The sequence below is a fragment of the Aegilops tauschii genome, chromosome 7 (assembly GCF_002575655.3).
Source record: "Aegilops tauschii subsp. strangulata cultivar AL8/78 chromosome 7, Aet v6.0, whole genome shotgun sequence".
NCBI classification, from domain to species: Eukaryota; Viridiplantae; Streptophyta; class Magnoliopsida; order Poales; family Poaceae; genus Aegilops; species Aegilops tauschii.
In genome coordinates this window covers 617,292,492-617,311,016 of record NC_053041.3, presented here as the reverse complement: position 1 = coordinate 617,311,016, position 18,525 = coordinate 617,292,492, and the positions used below count along the sequence as shown (strand labels likewise).

The following is an 18,525-nucleotide window of genomic DNA, read 5'->3' as shown; positions in this document are numbered from 1 at the left end:
GGCTGAGCTTCAAGGCCGTCGTTGGTGCTAAAAGTGCTGAAGGCAACCGCAAGCCAGGCCATAAAGAATGTGTCATCCGTTCTTCCAGCCATATCCTGAATCATCTTGAGCCATGTAGTGATCTGGGGATGAGAATTTCCAGTTATGTTGAAAGCCTGTCTGAATCTCCTAGTGGCATCCTTGTCAACTAAATATCTGACTTTTTGACCCCTGTTTGGGAGATCAAATACCCTCTGAACACTGTCAGCATCGACACGGATCCTTCCCCTTCCTGGGAAAACCATTTCAGAGGTCTGTGGCTGGTAGGACTGCACCAGGAACTTAGTGAGGTCCGCTGGAAGTGTGTCTGATAAGTTCAATAGCCCCCCGAACAACCTCGAAACTAGCTCTGACTTCTGTAGTGGGGTTAGAGAGGCATTGAAATTTGCAAACCGCACTGGTGATGCCCTTATCCTGCCCGTTTGTGATGGTCGCTCCACATCTTCCCCTGCAGCCACCTCAACTCCTTCACCGCTGGCCTATTGATGAGAAGATAAAAACATTAAGGAAAACATTAAACACAAGAGAAAAAACAAGAATGAAAAAAAACTAGCAATCATCATTTGGATCAGTATTGGAATAAGCTATATATTCATAAAATGGATCATGCCAACTAATATGATGTATTTGTGCAACTAATAAAGCTCATGAGGACAACTGCAAGACTCCCAGTGTGCAACCTTCAAAAAAAACTAAGAAAATATACGAGACCTGGCAACTACAAAAAGTTCTAGCGGATGTGCAACAATAAGAAATTATATTGCAACAAGATAACAGCAACTAAAAAAAGGTTTGTAAGGAACTGTTCAATAGCTCATAAACACATAAAAAAACCACATACCTCAGCATCTGCTGCGGAAGATGCGACAGCTCCTCCAGCAACTGCTGCCTGCACAAAAAATTGACCAATGATGTCAACTATAAAAGATGCCAACTTGTCAACTACAAGATGCCAACTAATGCCAACTGATGTCAACTGTATTTAGATCAAGATGACTAGAGATGTCAACTACAAGGTTGTTATTGACAAACTAAAAACAAAAATAGTGGTGCGAACTGCTGTATAATTTCATCAGCGTCTAAAAAGCGAGAAACACTTATATTCGAGAATTTACTTACCCTTGAAGATGACTCAGCTCCCTTTCCAAGTGTTGCACGTCTAGTCCGCTTTACAACACGGAACTCATCAGCATCCTAAGAAAAAATAAAAAACATGAGCATGGGAAAAAACAAAAAAATGTTATATGACCCAAACAAAACCGAAAAATGGGCTTGTGTCATCAGCATGCCACTTACCTCAACATCCTCTCCCTGCTCAACACTCCGTGCAGGTCGTGGCTGGCGATTAGCAGGACGCTTCGAGTTCCAGCGAAGCGACTGACTTCCAGAACGCTGATTAAGCAACCAAAAGAAAACATGAAAAAAAAAGGACATTAGCATACATGCATAAATTGAAAACAACTCAAAAACACAGAAAAAAGTGAAAAAAATACATCTTCTTCATTGCCATCCGCATCTCCTCCTATTATAACCATTTTTGCCCTGCGGGAGGAAATACAACAAAAGAAAACATAGTTAGAAGATGCGGAAACAAACTAGAGAAATCATAGAAGGTTGCTTTGATCTGCAGACATCTACACATAAGCAGGACACATATTGCAAAAAACCAAAAAACATGTGGACAACCAACTACTACAATGATGCAGCCAACTGGGCAGTAAACCTTGTGCAAACTGGACAGCATATAAGCCAACTAACTATTTTCTGCCTAGTTATTACTTGCCAACTGTGGCAAGTAATAACTAGGCAGAAAATAGTTAACTAAAGGCAACAAACTCAGTATGATAACTTGTGCAAACTGGAACAAGCAAAAAATGCAAAGCAAAAAATCCAGCAAAACAATTGGGTATACTATATTGAAAAATTAGCAACCATTAGTGCTAATTTGCAAAAAATAAGCGTCCCTAGTTGCACACATGAGAGGAAACACATGAAAACAACCACATCCACAACAAAGACTTGCAGATTGAGAATATTAAATTGGAAAATTGGCAAGCATTGGTACTAATTTGCACAATCAAGGGGCCCTAGTTGCACAAAGCAGGAGAAAACACATGAACCACCACAGCCACCACAAGGTTGGTAGATTGGGTAGACTATATTGGAAAACTGGCAAGCATTGGTGCTAAATTACACAAATAAGAGTCCCTGGATGCACACAGCAGAGGGGGAAACAACAAAGCCAACTAAGTAGAGCAACTAGCGCAAGTGTATAACATATAAACAGCCAACTAGTAAAAGTGATGCAGCCAACTGAGCAGGCAACTTGTGCAACTGAACACCATATAGACAACCAACTAGTGCAAACAGTGAGCCAACTGACCAAGACAACTGCTGCAACTGCAGAGCATATGGACAGTCAAGTACTATATGGACGCAGCCAACTGAGGAGAATTTTGTGCAACTAACCACTTAAATCTCTGAACACCAACTACAAAATCAGCCAATGCATTGCACACAAACATTGCGCACATCTAATACAACTTGCAGAATGACTAAGAATAATGAACAGATCTCAAACCACTGCAAAATTGAACAGAACATGAACTAAATAGCCAAATCGCCCTAAAACCGCGCAACGGGCGCCGTGGACATGCATCCCTTCTACCTAACGACTATCGCGTACCCTGGCCAACTACACGTTGACCCTGGCCAGCCACCCCGTGCCGTGAACTACGCCTCCTTGTAGATCCCGACCACCGTTGGGCGCGTGCTACCAGAGAGGAGAAGGGAACTCAACGTGACCAAAATCGAGGATAAGCGGGGGTAGTTCGCGCCGTTCCCGAACCCTAGAGAGCATTCCCCTCAGATTTCGGCACCATCCGCGCTCCCCGAGATAGAGAGAGAGGGAGGAGAAGCATGTAGAAGTGGAGGCGCGAGCATACCTCCGACGACGAGGAGCACCAGCGATTCCCCCGCGAGGAGAACCACCCGCAGGCCGCCGCCGATCTGAGCACTCCGCCGCGACGCCCCGTTCGGTGGAGAGGATGCGCGAGGAGGAAGACGAAGACATAATGGGGAGAGAGCACGCTGCGGCGAGGAATTTCAGGCACGGATTTCGAAAACCGCCGCCCACGACCCCCACTACTCCCCTCCTCTAGCACTTACAGGTGGGCCTGCCCACGTCCGGATATGGACAACCGCCCACGACCGCGGCGCGCGGCCAATCCAGACCAGGTGGCACCTGGCGGATCTGGGCGCGATCGCTGGCGCGATCGAACGGCGAGGAATCAGTCGCCCGTTTTGTTAGATAGTGGCCGGCCGCTTTTTAGATTTTAGGTTATTATTATACGTGCATCAGTGAATGGTGTTGACGTGGCCCGTTGGTGAGGCACGGAGAAAGCGTAATAAGTTAACTACTGCCATTAGATATGCACCAAGGTCCAAGGTGGAGGAATTAAACAAAGTATGTGATGGGTGGATGGGTGCAATGCCCATCGCGTGTGGTTTTGCCGTGGACTGCTGGTTAATTTTATTTACAATATATATACTCCTAGATTGTCTCTCAAAGGAAGGGAGGGACGCTTTGTTTTGTTGATAAATGGTGTGACGAATCGGTCCTTATGACCTTATCCCGATAGATAGATCATGGGCAACTGGGCATACCACTAGCTAGTACTAGTCTAGTAGTACTCGAGAGCACGGGTCGGGAATAAGGTGTGGCTGAGGTTAATAAATTGTATTGCTTCGACTTTGCAAGAGCATCGAGTGATTGATTGATTTATTAAACGGGCACAGCACTATGGCCGGACTGATCAGATCAGATCGAAATGAATGGATGGTGCCACCACGTACGTACGTCCGCGAGCTGAAAGTAGCAGTGCCTTTCACGTGCTCAACCCTGAACCTAGCGCTACCCTACTGAAGCTCTGTACTGTATGAGATGTGCATTGTGCGCGTGGAACACGCCCGGGATGTCTCTCATCTCTCCTGCGTCTTGTGTTGGTGTTGCGCGTTGAGGGCAAGGTAGGGGAACCAAACCGACGGCGGTTGCATGGAGACGGCGAGCTGCATGCTTTGACCGAGCAGAGTTACCTCAATCCTGTCCGTCAGCGTGGGCAGTACGATACGAAACCTTTCACCCGGCCGGGAGGTTTGGCATCCCATTCGTGATTCGGCCGCCGTGTGCTTTCTATCATGCATGCTCTTTTCTCTTGTGTGTGATGAGAACGTAAAAATGCGTGAGCATCAGATGTTGATCTCCAAAGAGAAAGAAAAAAGGGGTATCGGATTAACGCTTGACGTGATGTAGTGCCAACGACAACAGCCGATCATGATTACTTAACAAAAGAAAAGCCTGTAATGATGTGTGTACAACATAAAGAAGGTCTGAGATTAGCGGCCAGCTAAGCTACCACTATGGTTACCGTTGCTACTGGTCAGCATCCCGACCCACCGTTGCCATCGTCCAGCTCACTAGTCCCGTCCAAGTAACGTCTCCGGACCTGCGAAAGCGAAATCCCCGAACCACCCTCTCGTTTCGTCCGTCTAACCGCACGCGTGCGCTACGGCGACAGCGGCTTTGGTAGTTTGCTTCCCCCCGTCTGTGTGCGCGTCTCCCGCCATTCACGCCGTCGCCGCCCCCTGTTATTATCCGTCCTCTTCCCTTCCCTCCATTTAGTCCCGCCTCACCCGGCCTTCCTTCTCCATCCATTCCAACAATTGCCAATCCCCACCTCCTCACTCACACAGCAAATCTCTTCTCCCCACATCTCCACCTCCTACAAGCTCAAGCCAGGGACAGGGATCAGGTGACATGCCTCTATGCAGTCACGCGGTAACATGCGGCCACCCATCCAGCGCTCATTCAGCATCCAACGGCCACCAGTGACCATTGCATGCAAACGCCTAGTAGCCTGCACTAGTACTAGTTCTTTTTTTTTTCCCGCGGATACTAGTACGTACTAGTTCTTTGTACTGGCAACAACAACAGCTATGCACTCATTAAAAAGAAACAGCCATGCATTTAGGGCATCTCCATCGGCAACCCGTAAAAATTCTTCCGCATCCGTCCATGGACAGGTGAGATCAGTCCGCCGACACGGATGCTAGAGGCCGGCATCCAACGCTAGCCGCATACATCCGACCAACAATTCAAACCAACCTCATGAAATTCGATCAATTCGGCGGATTTCATTCAAGTTCGAATATAATTTACATAAACAGGTCGATATTTCGACCGTTTAACTAAAAACCCTAAATCCTATATCTGACGACCACCTCATACGCATGACCGCCCTGCCCTGCGCACCGCCATTCCATCGGTGCCGTCGTCATCATCGTGGAGGAGCCGCCCCGCTCTTGCTGCGTCGTGCGGTGTGCCTGCCGCGGCCACTGCCGACATGGCCTTCGGAGCCCTGGTGGCGGCCTTGCCACGACCGGCATTGGCGAAGCAGTTGCTAAGCGAGCACTCCTCACCGTCAAGGCAGTGGCGGCGCCTGGACGGACATCTCCGCAATGGTCTCGGAGCGGTCGAGCGCCCATGCGGCGGCGAGGTCTGGGTCATAGCGGACCCAGTTCAGCGCCACATTGCTCTTAGCGAACGCGGAGCGGCGACTGACATTGTGTCGGTCGTACGCATGACCGCCCTGCCCCGCCGCACCGCCGTCTCCGTCGGTGTCGTCGTCGTTGTCATCATGGTCCCTCCAGTGCGGTACAGTGCCGGAGGGCCGCGACAGCCTTGTCCGACGGCTGCTTGCCGTTCGCGGAGGAGCCGCTCCTCCCTTACTGCATTGTGTGGTGTGCCTGTCGCGGCCACTACCGACATGGCCTTCGGAGCCCTGAGAGCGGCCTTGCCGCGGCCGCTGTTGGTGAAACAGTAGCTAAGCGACCACTCCTCGTCGATCTTGGTGAGCTCGCCGTCAAGACAGCGGCGATGTCTGCACGGCCGTCTCCGCGGTGGTCACAGAGCGGTCGAGCTGTATGACACCCATTAGAGAAGTGAAAAATGATCTTGATCCAAAAATAGACCAGGCCATGACAGTGCATCAAGAATCAATACATGCCTCTCTGTATACATAAGTAGGCGTGGGTGGATACTCGACGGATTCTCGTACCGCATGCGGACATATTCTCGACACGTATGCATGCGGAAGTAGTGTGAGAGCGGTGTACAGAGAACTACTAGTGTGGGCGTCTCCAAGCAAAAAACTGCTAAGTGTTGGTTTTTTTCACTTTGATCATTGATGGCCGTTGGATGCTGAATGAGCGCTGGATGGATGAGCGCAGTCTCCATGGACGCGGTGGAGTCCTCCTCCTCCTCGCCCTACTCGCCGCCCTCGCTGCGCCACAAGCTGCGGACCACCGTCTGCGGCTGCTTCGGCTCACCGTCGTCGCTGAGCAGCGACGCGGAGAGGCCACACACTGGCGGCGGCAGGACCAGGTGGAGGCGACGCGTGGCGGCCGCGGGGGAGTTCACGTACAGTACAACCCGCTCAGCTACGCGCTCAACTTCGACGACGGCGGCAGCAACGACGGCGACGCCGATGCGGAGGACGCCGCCTTCCGGCACAGAAACTTCAGCTCGCGCCTGCGTCCCTCGCCGGTGCCGGCCTCCCGAGCCGTCGCCATCGCCTGAAGTACTGAATCGTAGTAGTAGCGATCGTCCTTTTTAGCTTTTTGTAGCTTCCGTCTCTCTGGTTTTCCTTCTTCTCTGAGCGAGACTGAATCACTACGTCTGTATAAAAGCAGTTCATACGGCCGGGGAAATGTACGCATCACTAAAATACCCGATAGGGCTAAACGGAACGAAAAGAGTTTTCCATGAGATGGTAAATGAAAACGATTAGTCCCACACGAGGTTTGGGACTGGAAGATAGTCAATACTGCCTTGCTATTTGTAGAATTCCTCCCCAGGCTCTGGCTTATTTGCATTCGACCGGAGAACCGTACTTATCAACTGCCCTGGATTGGATCTACTTACGATTTGAGAAACTGGCTCCAGAACCCCTGTTTTTGATGCTCGAATCAGGGTTTTGGGCATAAAGATTCCACCGAGGAGTGGCACTAGCATCATGTACTTAGACAAATAGTTAATAGTATAAGAATCAATTAGTCCATTTTTAATGTTCCATCCATTCTCAGTGTGCACGGAGATGAAGAATTGGTCTGTGGAATGTGGTCCATTTTTAATGGTCCGTCGGGAATTTCTTTTGGATGAACTGTGAAGGAAGTTTCACCTTGGCTTGGTGGTGTGGGTGGGTGGAATCATCTCCCGTCGCCATCCACCATGTGGGCTGTGCGTATCCAACGATGTGCAAACAGTACGTGGGTAAAAGGGTGCTGCAAATGATCAGCGAGTAGTGAACAGTCAAAAATATCGAACCAAGCACACACACCAAACGAATCTGAAGAAGAACCAGGTCGTGCAGTTTGTCACGGCTCACGGGTGAAGCTTTCGCTTTAAGAAAAATCTTCCTCTGCAGTTCCCTTTCAGAAAAATAGGGGCAAATCGCGGTAGCATTCAAACGAGACTATACGACCTGCCTCGGCCTCCACTCATATTTCGTATTCACCCCAAGTTGACTTCGGCCGGTCGCTGAACATGCGCGGTATCATCTCCGCTTGTTTTGTAGAAACCACCCTTCCACGGGCATTACACTGTCTTTTTTTCTTTTCTTTTTTCCTTTTTGAGAATCTCGGGATTGGATTGTCCGGTCTCCAACCGCAAACAAGGATTCAAACAAAGAAAATGGGCTGGTGGCCCGGCCCAAGAGGGCCGTTAGTCCACCAGCCCGGCTTGTAGGCTGCGAATGGGTACTAGCTAGCCGTAGAGAGGAGAACTTGGCGGAGAAGAAAGGCCATTCAGTCGGCTTGTAATCTTAGAACATAGGTGAGGGAGGTTGGGTGGAATTCCTCTGAAATGCAAACCCTATCTTGAATTCAATGCACCATGGCTATGATCCCGTAGCTTAACTAGTAGTGCTAACAATCTGGTATTTAGAGACACGTCCTGGCACTGCCGGGCCACAGCCACTACACCCGCCACAAGGTTTGCTCGCGATCAAGGAGTTGACAACAAAAGGGAGGCGCATCTGTGATCTGCTTCGGAATGGCTTCGATGATGACATCGATCCCAAGCTTGAGGATCAGTGCACGGCGACCATCAGGGAAGTCCACAAGATGTTGGACGAAAGTTCTGCTAAATCGTCGCCTCTTTGCCAAGCTAGAAGGAGTTCATGACGATCTCAGTGTCGACATCAGCCAGATCCACATCGATGTTTATGTTGATCTCCCTACGAGTGCCCGCGAAGGCTTCAACTCCCTAGTCTTGCTCACGACCTGGGAGCTCTTGAAGCATATAAATGGTTGCGTCTTTGATGGGCTACGCCCCTCCGTCAGCCGCCTAACCGAGAACATCCGGCAGGAGGTGCAACTACGGGCTCGTGCCGGAGCCAACGGGCTACACAACATTGTTGGTATAGGTTGATTTTCCGTCACATGGGTTGAGTAGCCCCATTTTTTTTCCTACTCATGTATTGCACTTAACGCCGTCTTGTCGTGTATGCCCCTAGGTGTAATACCTGACATTGTATTGCTTTCTACCTATCAATAAATGATATGTAAGCTTTGTGTATTAACGAAAAAAGATCCACGTCGACGTTGATGCTGAAGCTCGAGGAGGTCCGGCTGGAGCGAGCCGATCCCTTCTAGTTTCGCCTGCCGCTGCAGACGCAGAGGCTGCCGCCACCACCACTGGATTCGATAAGGATTAACGAGGGAAGGTATATGCTTATATTCCTCCTCTGGACAGAGGTGCGTGTGAGCCAAGTTACCCCAAAAAAAATCTCCCCATTTGGATCTTTTCATAGAGAGAGTTCTGATCAATTTCTCGTTGCTCCGCGTGTTGAACTTCCTCATTTCGATGGTAAAAATTCATCAAGGACAGATTCGTCGGAGACACACCTCCACACGCCCACCGACGATGCTAGACACACCACCGCGACGGGGGCTAGGCGGGGAGAAGTTTATTCCATCTTCAGGTAGCAGCCGCCGTCTCGTCTTCCTGAGCAGGACATAAATCCTAACAAAACTCGAAAGAACATCTAAAAACAGAGCCCTCCCGGAGATGAGACGGAACGACGACGACGACATCGGCGGGAGTCGGAGAAACCAAAGCTTTTCTTTGGGGGGGGGGAGTTGCTGAGGGAGTCCCGGACTAGGGGGTCCTCGGGCTGTCGGCCTATCTCTTATGGGCCGGGACAGGTGGGCCGCTCCGTGACTACTAGAAGGTCGTGCTATACCGTGGCTCCGTGTCCGGAAAGGAGATCTTTGAAGCCTTGGTGTGTCCTCCAAGTCAAGATAAGAGAATCGGCATGTTTATTCCTTCCTTCTAACCTACCATGTGTAACCCTAGTACCCCTTGTGTCTATATAAACCAGAGGGTTTAGCCCGTAGAGGCTAGAAGAACAACTATCATCCTACTTACCTAGGGTTTAGTTCATCTGATCTCGTGGTAGATCGACTCTGTAACCATCCTATACACTTCAATACAATCAAGCAGGACGTAGGATTTTACCTCTTTGAGAGGGCTCGAACCTGGGTAAACATCGTCTCCTTCATCCTTTGTTCCCCATTGATCCAAGATCCACAGCTTGGGACCCCCTACCCAAGATCCACCGGTTTTGACACGGACAGCCGCTGAGCAATAAGTCCACTATTCAGTCGCATGACTTGGACACAACATTTTAACGCTCTTGCAGGCGACTAGATAGGTCATGATAAAATCTGTAGCCCAGGCTGAACTTGGACACAACATTTGAACACTCTCGCAGACGACCATATAGGTCATGATAAAATCTGTAGCCCAGGCTGTCCCAAGCTATGTAATGGGAGTGTTCAAATCACCCTTCTCAGTTTGTGACGATTATAAACTTCTGTTGGCGATAAAAAAAAGCCGAGTTTAATATATTCTCCGAGCCTCCGACCTTTCAAGAGCATGGAGTGATTGATTAAGAGCATCTACAGCCGGGCACCCTAAACCCTCCTCAAACGCCTGGGTGGGCCGCCTGGTCACTGGCCGCTCACGAAATTACGACCCAGTCGGGCGCCTAAAATGGGCCTCAATCGTGCGTACTGATCGGCACCCCTCATATCCGACCCAAATATGGGGGCACCCGGGAGTGTCCGCCACTTCGGATTGACGTCGGGGTCCCACGCGGAATCGCCCAGAAACTCAGCGGTCCTAAGCTCGTCTCCTCCGTCGGACCAATGTCGTCGTGTGGTGCTGCACCAGCGGGATGTGTAGTGCCTAGCCCGGCTATTTAAGCCGACTACCGACACCGAAACCCTACCTCCATATTTTCCTCTATCCGTTCGCCGCTGGCGCCACTTTCCTCTCCCCGTCTGCCACCACTAGTAGCCATGGCCCCACGCCGCCAGATAAGAGGTCACCCATTTCTAACGTCGGAGCGCCGGCTGCAGCTCCTTGCGCAGATCCGGGCAAGGCGCGAAGCCCGGATCGCCGCGGGGCTACTTTCGGATGCAGTGGATTCGGAGGAGGTAGTGTTCGCCTACATGCATGAGGTCTAGCAGGAGGAGTAGGAGCCGGAGCTCTCCTACGCGCCCGTCCACCCGGTGCCCGGCACCGACGTCATGGACATCTTCGACGACGAAGATTAGCTAGGGTAGTATGTAGGATTATTTTGTTGTTGCATGCTTTGTATGGATATAGAGGTTAAAATATGATAGACTCGGATGCAGAGTAGCTAATTTGAAACGTGACCGGTTACTTTCCACGAACACGTCCGATCGCGTCCGCAGACGTTTAAGAGCAATTCCAATGGGGCGACCCATTTCGTCCACCGCTGTCCGTTTGGGTCAGCGCGGACAGAAAAGGCGGCCCAACGCGCCGACCCAAACGGACGCGTGTCCGCTTGGCGTCCGCATGGCGACCCATTCCAGGTCCAATTTTGAGCCGGATTTGCGTCAGCGCGGACACGAGACGGTGAGCTGGTCGGTGGCAGCCACCGCCATTTCCCCTCATTTTTTCCAAAAACACTCCCGCCCGCGCGCGCTCCCGCCCCACACCCCGCCATGGAGGACGCCATCGACCTCGACGCCGCCTGCGGCCTCGCCTCCCTCGCCTCGTCCAGCGCCGCCACCCCCTCCGGGAAAGGCAAGCCTCGTGCCCCGCGCAAGACCGCCACCGCGACCAAGCCAAAGAAGGCGCTGACGCCCGAACAGCGGGCAAGGGAGTCGGCCAAGAGGAAGGGCCGGAGGCACGCCGCGGACGCGAGGGATGAGGCCGCCGTGGAGGCCGCCATCATCGTCGCCGTGCAGCAGGAGGTCACCAACGCCCGCGTCGCGGCGGCAACGAGGGAGGCGCTCTACATGCTAGGGTTAAACCCTAGCCAGCACGGCCTCGTCCAAGCCGCCGTCGCCGCGGCCAGCACCGGCTCGTCGGCGTTTCCTCGGATGGTGCTGCCCAACTCGCCCCGGGCATTGGCTTGCAACCCGATCCCCGGCTTCCACGTCTACCCGCAGGCCTCCCGCCTCTCCGGGGAGTGCTCGCCCGACGTGAGCGTCGTCGCACCTTCCACGCCCACGCCTGCGCCCATCGACCTCAACGCCACCCCGGTGGCCGGTGGCCGGTGGCTCGTCATCCGGTGGCGCGAGGAAACGCGCGCTGCAGACGCCGGCCGGCGTGCTCCCGGACGCCCGCAACCTGTTCGAGGAAATGTCGTCCGCCGTTGATGAGGACTACATGAAGAACCTCATCTTCGAGGGCGGTGCGCCGGCCGCTGGCTACGATCCCGACGAGACACAGAGCCAGGACGGCCGCGGGGCGTTCACGCCGGCCGCTGGCTATGATCCCGATCAGGCAGCCTTCATGCGTGATCAGGTCGGCATCGACCTGGACGGCTTCCCACTCGACCACGAGTTCCCGTACGACTACGGGCTAGAGGAAGAGGACGAGTGCGACATCGAAGTGTGGAGCCCTTGTTCGAGGACGAGCTCGCCAACCAAGCCGCCAGTTCTAAGCCGAAGCGCAAGAGCAAGCGCACGAAGGCGTACACGGTGGCCGAGGACAAGCTTCTTTGCGAGTGTTGGCGAGACATTGGACAAGACCCCAAGACGGGCGCCAAGCAAAAGCATTCAACCTTTTGGATTCGTGTCCATTGAGAGTTTCATGAGCGCAAGAAGTTTCCGCCTTACCAATTTGTGAGCACGCGCGGGTGGGTCTTCATTTTTAAGCGGTGGAGGGTGATCCAACAAGAGTGCAACAAGTTTTGCACCACTCTTGAGAGCGTCAAGGCCCGCCCCGTGAGCGGCATCGGCATGCAAGACATGGTATGCTAGCAAGCCGCCCTCTTTTGTGTCATCAAGTTCATCGTTTGCGTGTTCATTTGCATATTACTTGCCCATATGCTTGCATGGAAACATTTTGTAGGCATTTCAAGCTTTGGAGGCATTCAAGGTTCAACACAATGGCAAGTGCTTCAACCTTTCCCATTGCTATCGGGTCATCAAGGACGAGGAGAAGTTCAAGGTGCAATATGCCGCACTCAAGTCGCGTGGGGGGGAAGAAAGCCGTGGAGGATGTTGGGGAGGGCGAGCCGGCACGGCCGCGGGGGAAGACCAACTCCAAGAAGGAGGACAAGCGAGATGCGGCCACCAACGCCTTGATCGCAAGCGTGGACGGCATGATGAATAAGAAGGACTTAAGGGAGGAGGAGCGCCGGCGTTTCAAGGCGGAGCAAATGGATGCTTTCATGGAGATCCAAAGGAGGAGGCTTGAGCTGGACGCCGAGAAGCAAGCCAAGATGTTCGAGCTAGAGGCGGAGAAGCACGCCAAGACCAAGGCGAAAAAAGTGGCTCTCGCGAGCATGATGACCGGGGTGAAGATCATGAAGGTGGGTCTCAACACCGTGTCGCCAAGGAAGAGGCCGTGGTTTGAGAAGATGCAGGCCGACATGCTCAAGTTCGACGACGCGTGATCTATGGCGGCGAGCGCCGTCTTTTTTGTATGCCGGCAGGTGTGCCGGCATGACCACGGGAGCCGCGATGGCGTGGTCGAACTCAAGTCCCACCCCTTTTTGTGTGCTGGCATGTGTGCCGGCCGGCTGGCGAGTGCGCCAGCATGAACTGTGGTGATATTTTCTTAAGCCGGCAAGGTATGCCGGCGCTGGCATGGTGCCGGCATGAGACATGACCGCTGGCATGATCGGTCGCGGGCCTTTTTTAATTAAAAGTTGAATACGGAGATGAAATGGGTCGGCGCGTTGGGCGCACTGCCGACCCAAATGCAAAACTGGACGGACGCCGGGCGGGCGGCCGACCCAAACGGACAAAAGGCGAACAAATGCGCCGTCCGTTTGGGTCGGCTCGTTGGAGTTGCTCGGCCGGATTTGTCAAAGTCCGGCTCTAAATGGGCACAACACCATCGCCGGACTGATTAGATCAGTTGAGTCCCCTCTGATCGAAATGAGTGGATGGCACCACCAAGCAAGCTCAAACATTCACGTGCTCAAGCCTGAAGCTAGCCCTATCCTACTCTAGTACTCTACTACTACTGTATGAGATGTGCATTGTGCGTGTGGAACACGAAAGGATGTCTCGTGCGTGTTGTGTTGGTCGCTTCTGCAGACTGCAGGCCAAACCAACGGTGCACGGAGACGGAGGCAGGATATTTCTTCTTGGGCGAGGTGCACGTTTTGACCGAGCGCTCACTCGAGCAGCGCCGCTGTCGCCGTGGATCCTCGCCTTGATCCTGTCCGTTCGTGAGTACGAAACCTTTGACCCCGCCGGGAGGTTTGGCATCCTATTCGGTCGGCGTTCGCATCCATCGATTCGGCCGTGTCAATGATTTTTATCATGCTCTTTTTCTGTATGATGCGAACGTAGTACTTAAATGGAGGAGGCATAGGGTACGTCCGCGTGAGCATCAGATGTTGATCTCCAATTCCAAAAGAGAAAAAAAGTGCCAACTGTTTGACACTTGAAAGGCAACGATCAAAGCCTGTAACTGTAAGTGCACTGAAGCAGCTAAGCTACCACTGTTACCGTTTCTCTCACAGCTTGCACAAACGACCGACCGTTGCCATCGCCCTCCTCCCTCCCGTCCCAACGGCTCCGGAGCCCCGAGACCTGCGAAATCCCCAGAACACCCTCACGTCTAACCGCACGCGTGCGCTACGGCGATAGCTTTGCTTGCTTCCCCGTGTGCGCGTCTCTTGCCCTTCACGCCGTCGCCGGCCCTGTCCTTATCCGTCCTTTTCCGCCCCTCCTATTTAGTCCCGCCCACCTCCGCCTTCTTCTCCAGCAGCAGATCGAGCACACTGTCACACACCCCAGAACTCTGACAACCCACATCCATCTCTAGCTGCTACCAGCTGAAGCACACTAGCACCAAGGAAGACGCCATGGACGCGGTGGACTCCACGTCGCCGCCGTCGCTGCGCCACAAGCTGCGGACCACCGTGTGCGGCTGCTTCGGCTCGCCGGGCAGCGGCGACGAAAGGCCGCAAAGCGGCGGCAGGACCAGGTGGAGGCGGCGGGCGGCGGCCGCGGGGGAGTTCAGGTACGACCCGCTCAGCTACGCGCTCAACTTCGACGAGGGCGGCAGCGGCAGCGACGACGGGGCGGAGGCAGAGAACGCGGCCTTAAGGTACCCGAACTTCAGCTCGCGCCTGCCTCTCTCGCCGGCGCCGGCGTCCCGAGCCGTCGCCATCGCCTGAAGTCCTTTGCTGCTTCTGTAGCTTTTGTCTCTCTGATATTTCTTCTTCTCCGAGTGAGACTGAATCAGCTCTGTAAAAGCAGTTTATACGGCCGTGCAAATCGTCGCGCTGTACTAATACCAGTGCACCAGTAGCATCATGTATGCATATAGGAAGCAATCAAACAATTTTCTCAATGCAAGATGACTTCATTTTCTTTTGGATGATGAAACGAGGTTTACCCTTGGTTGGTGGAATCATGTGCCGTCGCCATCCACCGTGTGGACTGAACAGGCCGTCAAACATGCGCGCTATCGCCTCCGCTGTTCCGTAGAAACCTCCCTCCCACGGGATTGCATACTGTCCACAAGCGTGACATGACATGTTGGGATTAGGATTAGGATTAGAGAGGCCCCGCGCCCGTGTGGATTCCGTGTGCTCTGCGGCGGATTTTCGAGGATAAGCCAAAGCGCAAAGGATCGAGACGAGTTTGGATTTGGCACTTTGGCACCCGACGACAAAGGGAAAATTGAACCACACGGAAAGTTTCTTCTTTATAAAGCGACACGGAAACTTGCTGAGTATTGTAGCAATCCCATTATTTTCGGAAATGTTATCCACAAGGATAGGTAAAATTGTCATGTAAGCAAACTATAAGCCCACCATTGTACTTGCTCTACTAGCAGTTTTTGTTGCTTCGAAGAAGAGAAGTGCAACTCCAATAGATTGATATGATGCACGTTTGTTGGTAGAAATCTGAATTCTTCTTCCTCCTTTCTCGTTGTTCTCACAGAGAGAGAAAGGCTAGCTGGACAGGTTGCCCGTCTGCCGCCACCGAGGATCTCCTCTACTCCGCTGCCGCTGACTCGCCTCATGACGCCGCCTGTGAGCACCACCTCGCACCGCACTTCCTCTCCCTCTCCCTCCTCTCTCTGCTCATCCTCCCTCTCCCTCATTCTGCGAGTACTACGCCGAGTGCCATGACCACACAGTCGAGCTCATGGGTTTTAAAATGTTCATGAATTTGGAAATCGTTCCCGGGTTTTAAAATGTTCATGATTTTCAAAAGATGTCATGAATTCAAAAAATGTTCCCATATTTTATAAATATTATAAATTAAATAAAATGTTCAAAAATTTAAAAAATCCTGATTTTTAGTAAATCTTCATGAATTTTAAAAAATTTATTGATTTCAGAAAATGTTTCAAATTTCAGAAAAATAGAAAATCTTGAATTTAAAAATGGTTTAAGAATTTGAAAAAAGTTTCCAAATTTCAAAAAACAATTAATAATTTCAAAAGTGTTCCCACATATCATTTTTTAAATTTATTAAATATTCATGATTCTAAAAATTAAAAAGAAAAAAGAAAATAAGAAGATAATAAAACAAAAAAATGAAAGAAAAAGGCAGAAAATATATGAAAAGTCGGTATGCGGCACCCTCCCCGAGATTGATTGGGAGGGAATCAGGGAATGTGCGAGCTCATATAGCAGGGCGCTCTCTTCATGGGTGCACGTTTGCCCGTTACGCGTGGAATAGGATTCGGCTCTGCCATGCTAGGCTAAACCTCGCTTACTACGAGACCTATGGTATCCTGGCCTACAGAGTTGGGATTTGTGGGCTGGCCCGTTTTAGCTGTTGTTGTAGTTGGCCGTCTACTTTTCTGTGTTTTTTCAGTATAAAATACATGATTATTATAATCTGCTCGGTTTTATTGTACATATATTTTATTATATGTCATGAACATTTTTTCAGAATCACATGACCATTTTTTCTCATTGTATTGTCATTTTTCTGTTTTCATTTTTCAAACTGCATGTTGAGGTTTTTCAATACATCTTAAAAAAAATCGAATACACACTAATCATTTTTATAATACACATTGAACATTTTATAATATATATTGAACATTTTTAAATGTGTGTTGACTGTTTTTAAACAATTGTTATATGGACGTTAACATTTTCTAAAAACACGCTAAACAAATGCAGATGCACGTTGAAAAAATTTAAGTACATGTTGAATATTTATTAAATGCACAACAATTTTTTTTAAATACACGATGAACAATTTTAAACACATGTTAAAAAATTCAAATAGAGATCGAACATTTTTGTAACGACACCGTGAACTGTTTTTAAAAAACACAATGAAATTTTTTGAAGTACATGATGGACATTTTTAATTCACCACAACTATTTCTAGTACATAATAAATATTGTAGTGTTACACGCTGAATGTTTTTAATTTACATAATGAACACTTTCTTAATACGGGACGTGACAAAGAAGAAAATGAAAAACAATAAAAGGAAAAAATTGCACATTGCGTGTCTATGCTGCTCACAGGGACAAGTTTGAATCTCATAGCCATGCCCAGCCTGTCCCATAGCAGGAATAATGTAGGCGAACGGGGTGTGCAACTCGCGACAAGCGATATATAGACATACTATCTATTCCGGGCACATAAATAGGAAACAAGTGAATGGACTGTAGATGATGCTTGTCTAGTTCAGACTCTGTTGTCTCTTGTGTCATGGTCTCATGGGCATCCCACCATCCAAGTCCAATTAAACCTAGCCTAGCATATAAGTCCTTTTTTACATTCCCTAAAAAAGAAAAAAGAAATCTTTTTTACAACTTTCTGCTACTAGCAATCGTGTATATGCAATGCACACTGATATCAGGTACGATATTAATTACAAGTTGGTATTTGGTACGATATGAATTGCATGTTGATATAAGGTAAAATATTAATTCCGTGATGATAATTGGCAGTATATTAATTGCGTGACAAATTTCACGAGATGACATTTAGTTAAAACATGTTTATAACATGTGGTTGTGATGGGTAATTAGAGCGTTAAAATACGTTTTGTTCTAAACATTGGAACGGTTTAGACCATCCGATCAGCATGGCTCGATGGACGAGATGGTTTTGATTCTACACCCTTCCTGCTTTAAGGGTAGTAGATAAATTGGTCTTCTGATGCACCAATGAAGCATCAAGCACTTTCCACAAAGTTGGTCAGGCAATACGCAAGTCCTAACACACACGCACAAACATTTTTTATGTTGTGCTTGCTCAACTGACAAGTCCGAATCAACTTTGACACAAATGGTCTTGGTTTTTTAGATCCTTCCTCTCAAATATTGCGGATTATTTTCTCCTAATTTTGGGATGATGAATGAACCATTTACAATCAAAAGTAGCAACTCCTCTCAAATATTGATTTCATGGAGGAATTTATCATTTTATGACTTTTTTTGTTGATCATCACTGAAAATGGGAAATGTCCCCTCTCAAAAAAAGAAAAGACAATGGGAAATGTCACATGCTGAAGTAAAGACAGTGGTATGGTGTGGATAAAGGCTACCACGATAGTGATAGGATCATGTAAATTACTCCCCCTGTAAAGAAGTGGTATAGTGATCTAACCGCTCTTATATTTCTTTACAGAGGGAGTATACCTTTTCTTTGTAGGGCCTACTTGGAAACTCGTTTTGTGTTTTACAGGTGTAATAGTTTACAGATTCGTTAGTACCGTACAAGTATAAAACCGGTGGATGAGAATGCACGCGTCGCTTGGTTTGTAAAAACTTTCGGATGTAACGCACTAACGCCATCAAAACAAGCGCGATTTCAGGATCCGGCCAGATAGTTTTACATCTCTGACTAATACAGAGGTTTTGGTCTCGAAAACGCCGAACCAATCGGGCCTAGGGATATGAAAATTACACCTTGATGTGAAAAAAAAGGGGATGCTGG

The 18,525-nt window shown here is 49.9% G+C and overlaps 1 protein-coding gene and 1 pseudogene across 1 annotated transcript; both read left to right on the top strand.

The window, feature by feature from the left end:
* The first annotated feature begins 6,332 nt into the window (after positions 1-6,332).
* Positions 6,333-6,754, top strand: LOC109784321 (uncharacterized; annotated as a pseudogene).
* A 7,578-nt stretch (positions 6,755-14,332) lies between these two features.
* Positions 14,333-14,988, top strand: LOC109784322 (uncharacterized). The gene has a single exon (XM_020342918.4). The coding sequence runs from the start codon at positions 14,463-14,465 to the stop codon at positions 14,775-14,777; it is 315 nt and encodes a 104-aa protein (XP_020198507.1). The 5' UTR covers positions 14,333-14,462; the 3' UTR covers positions 14,778-14,988.
* Positions 14,989-18,525: the final 3,537 nt, after the last annotated feature.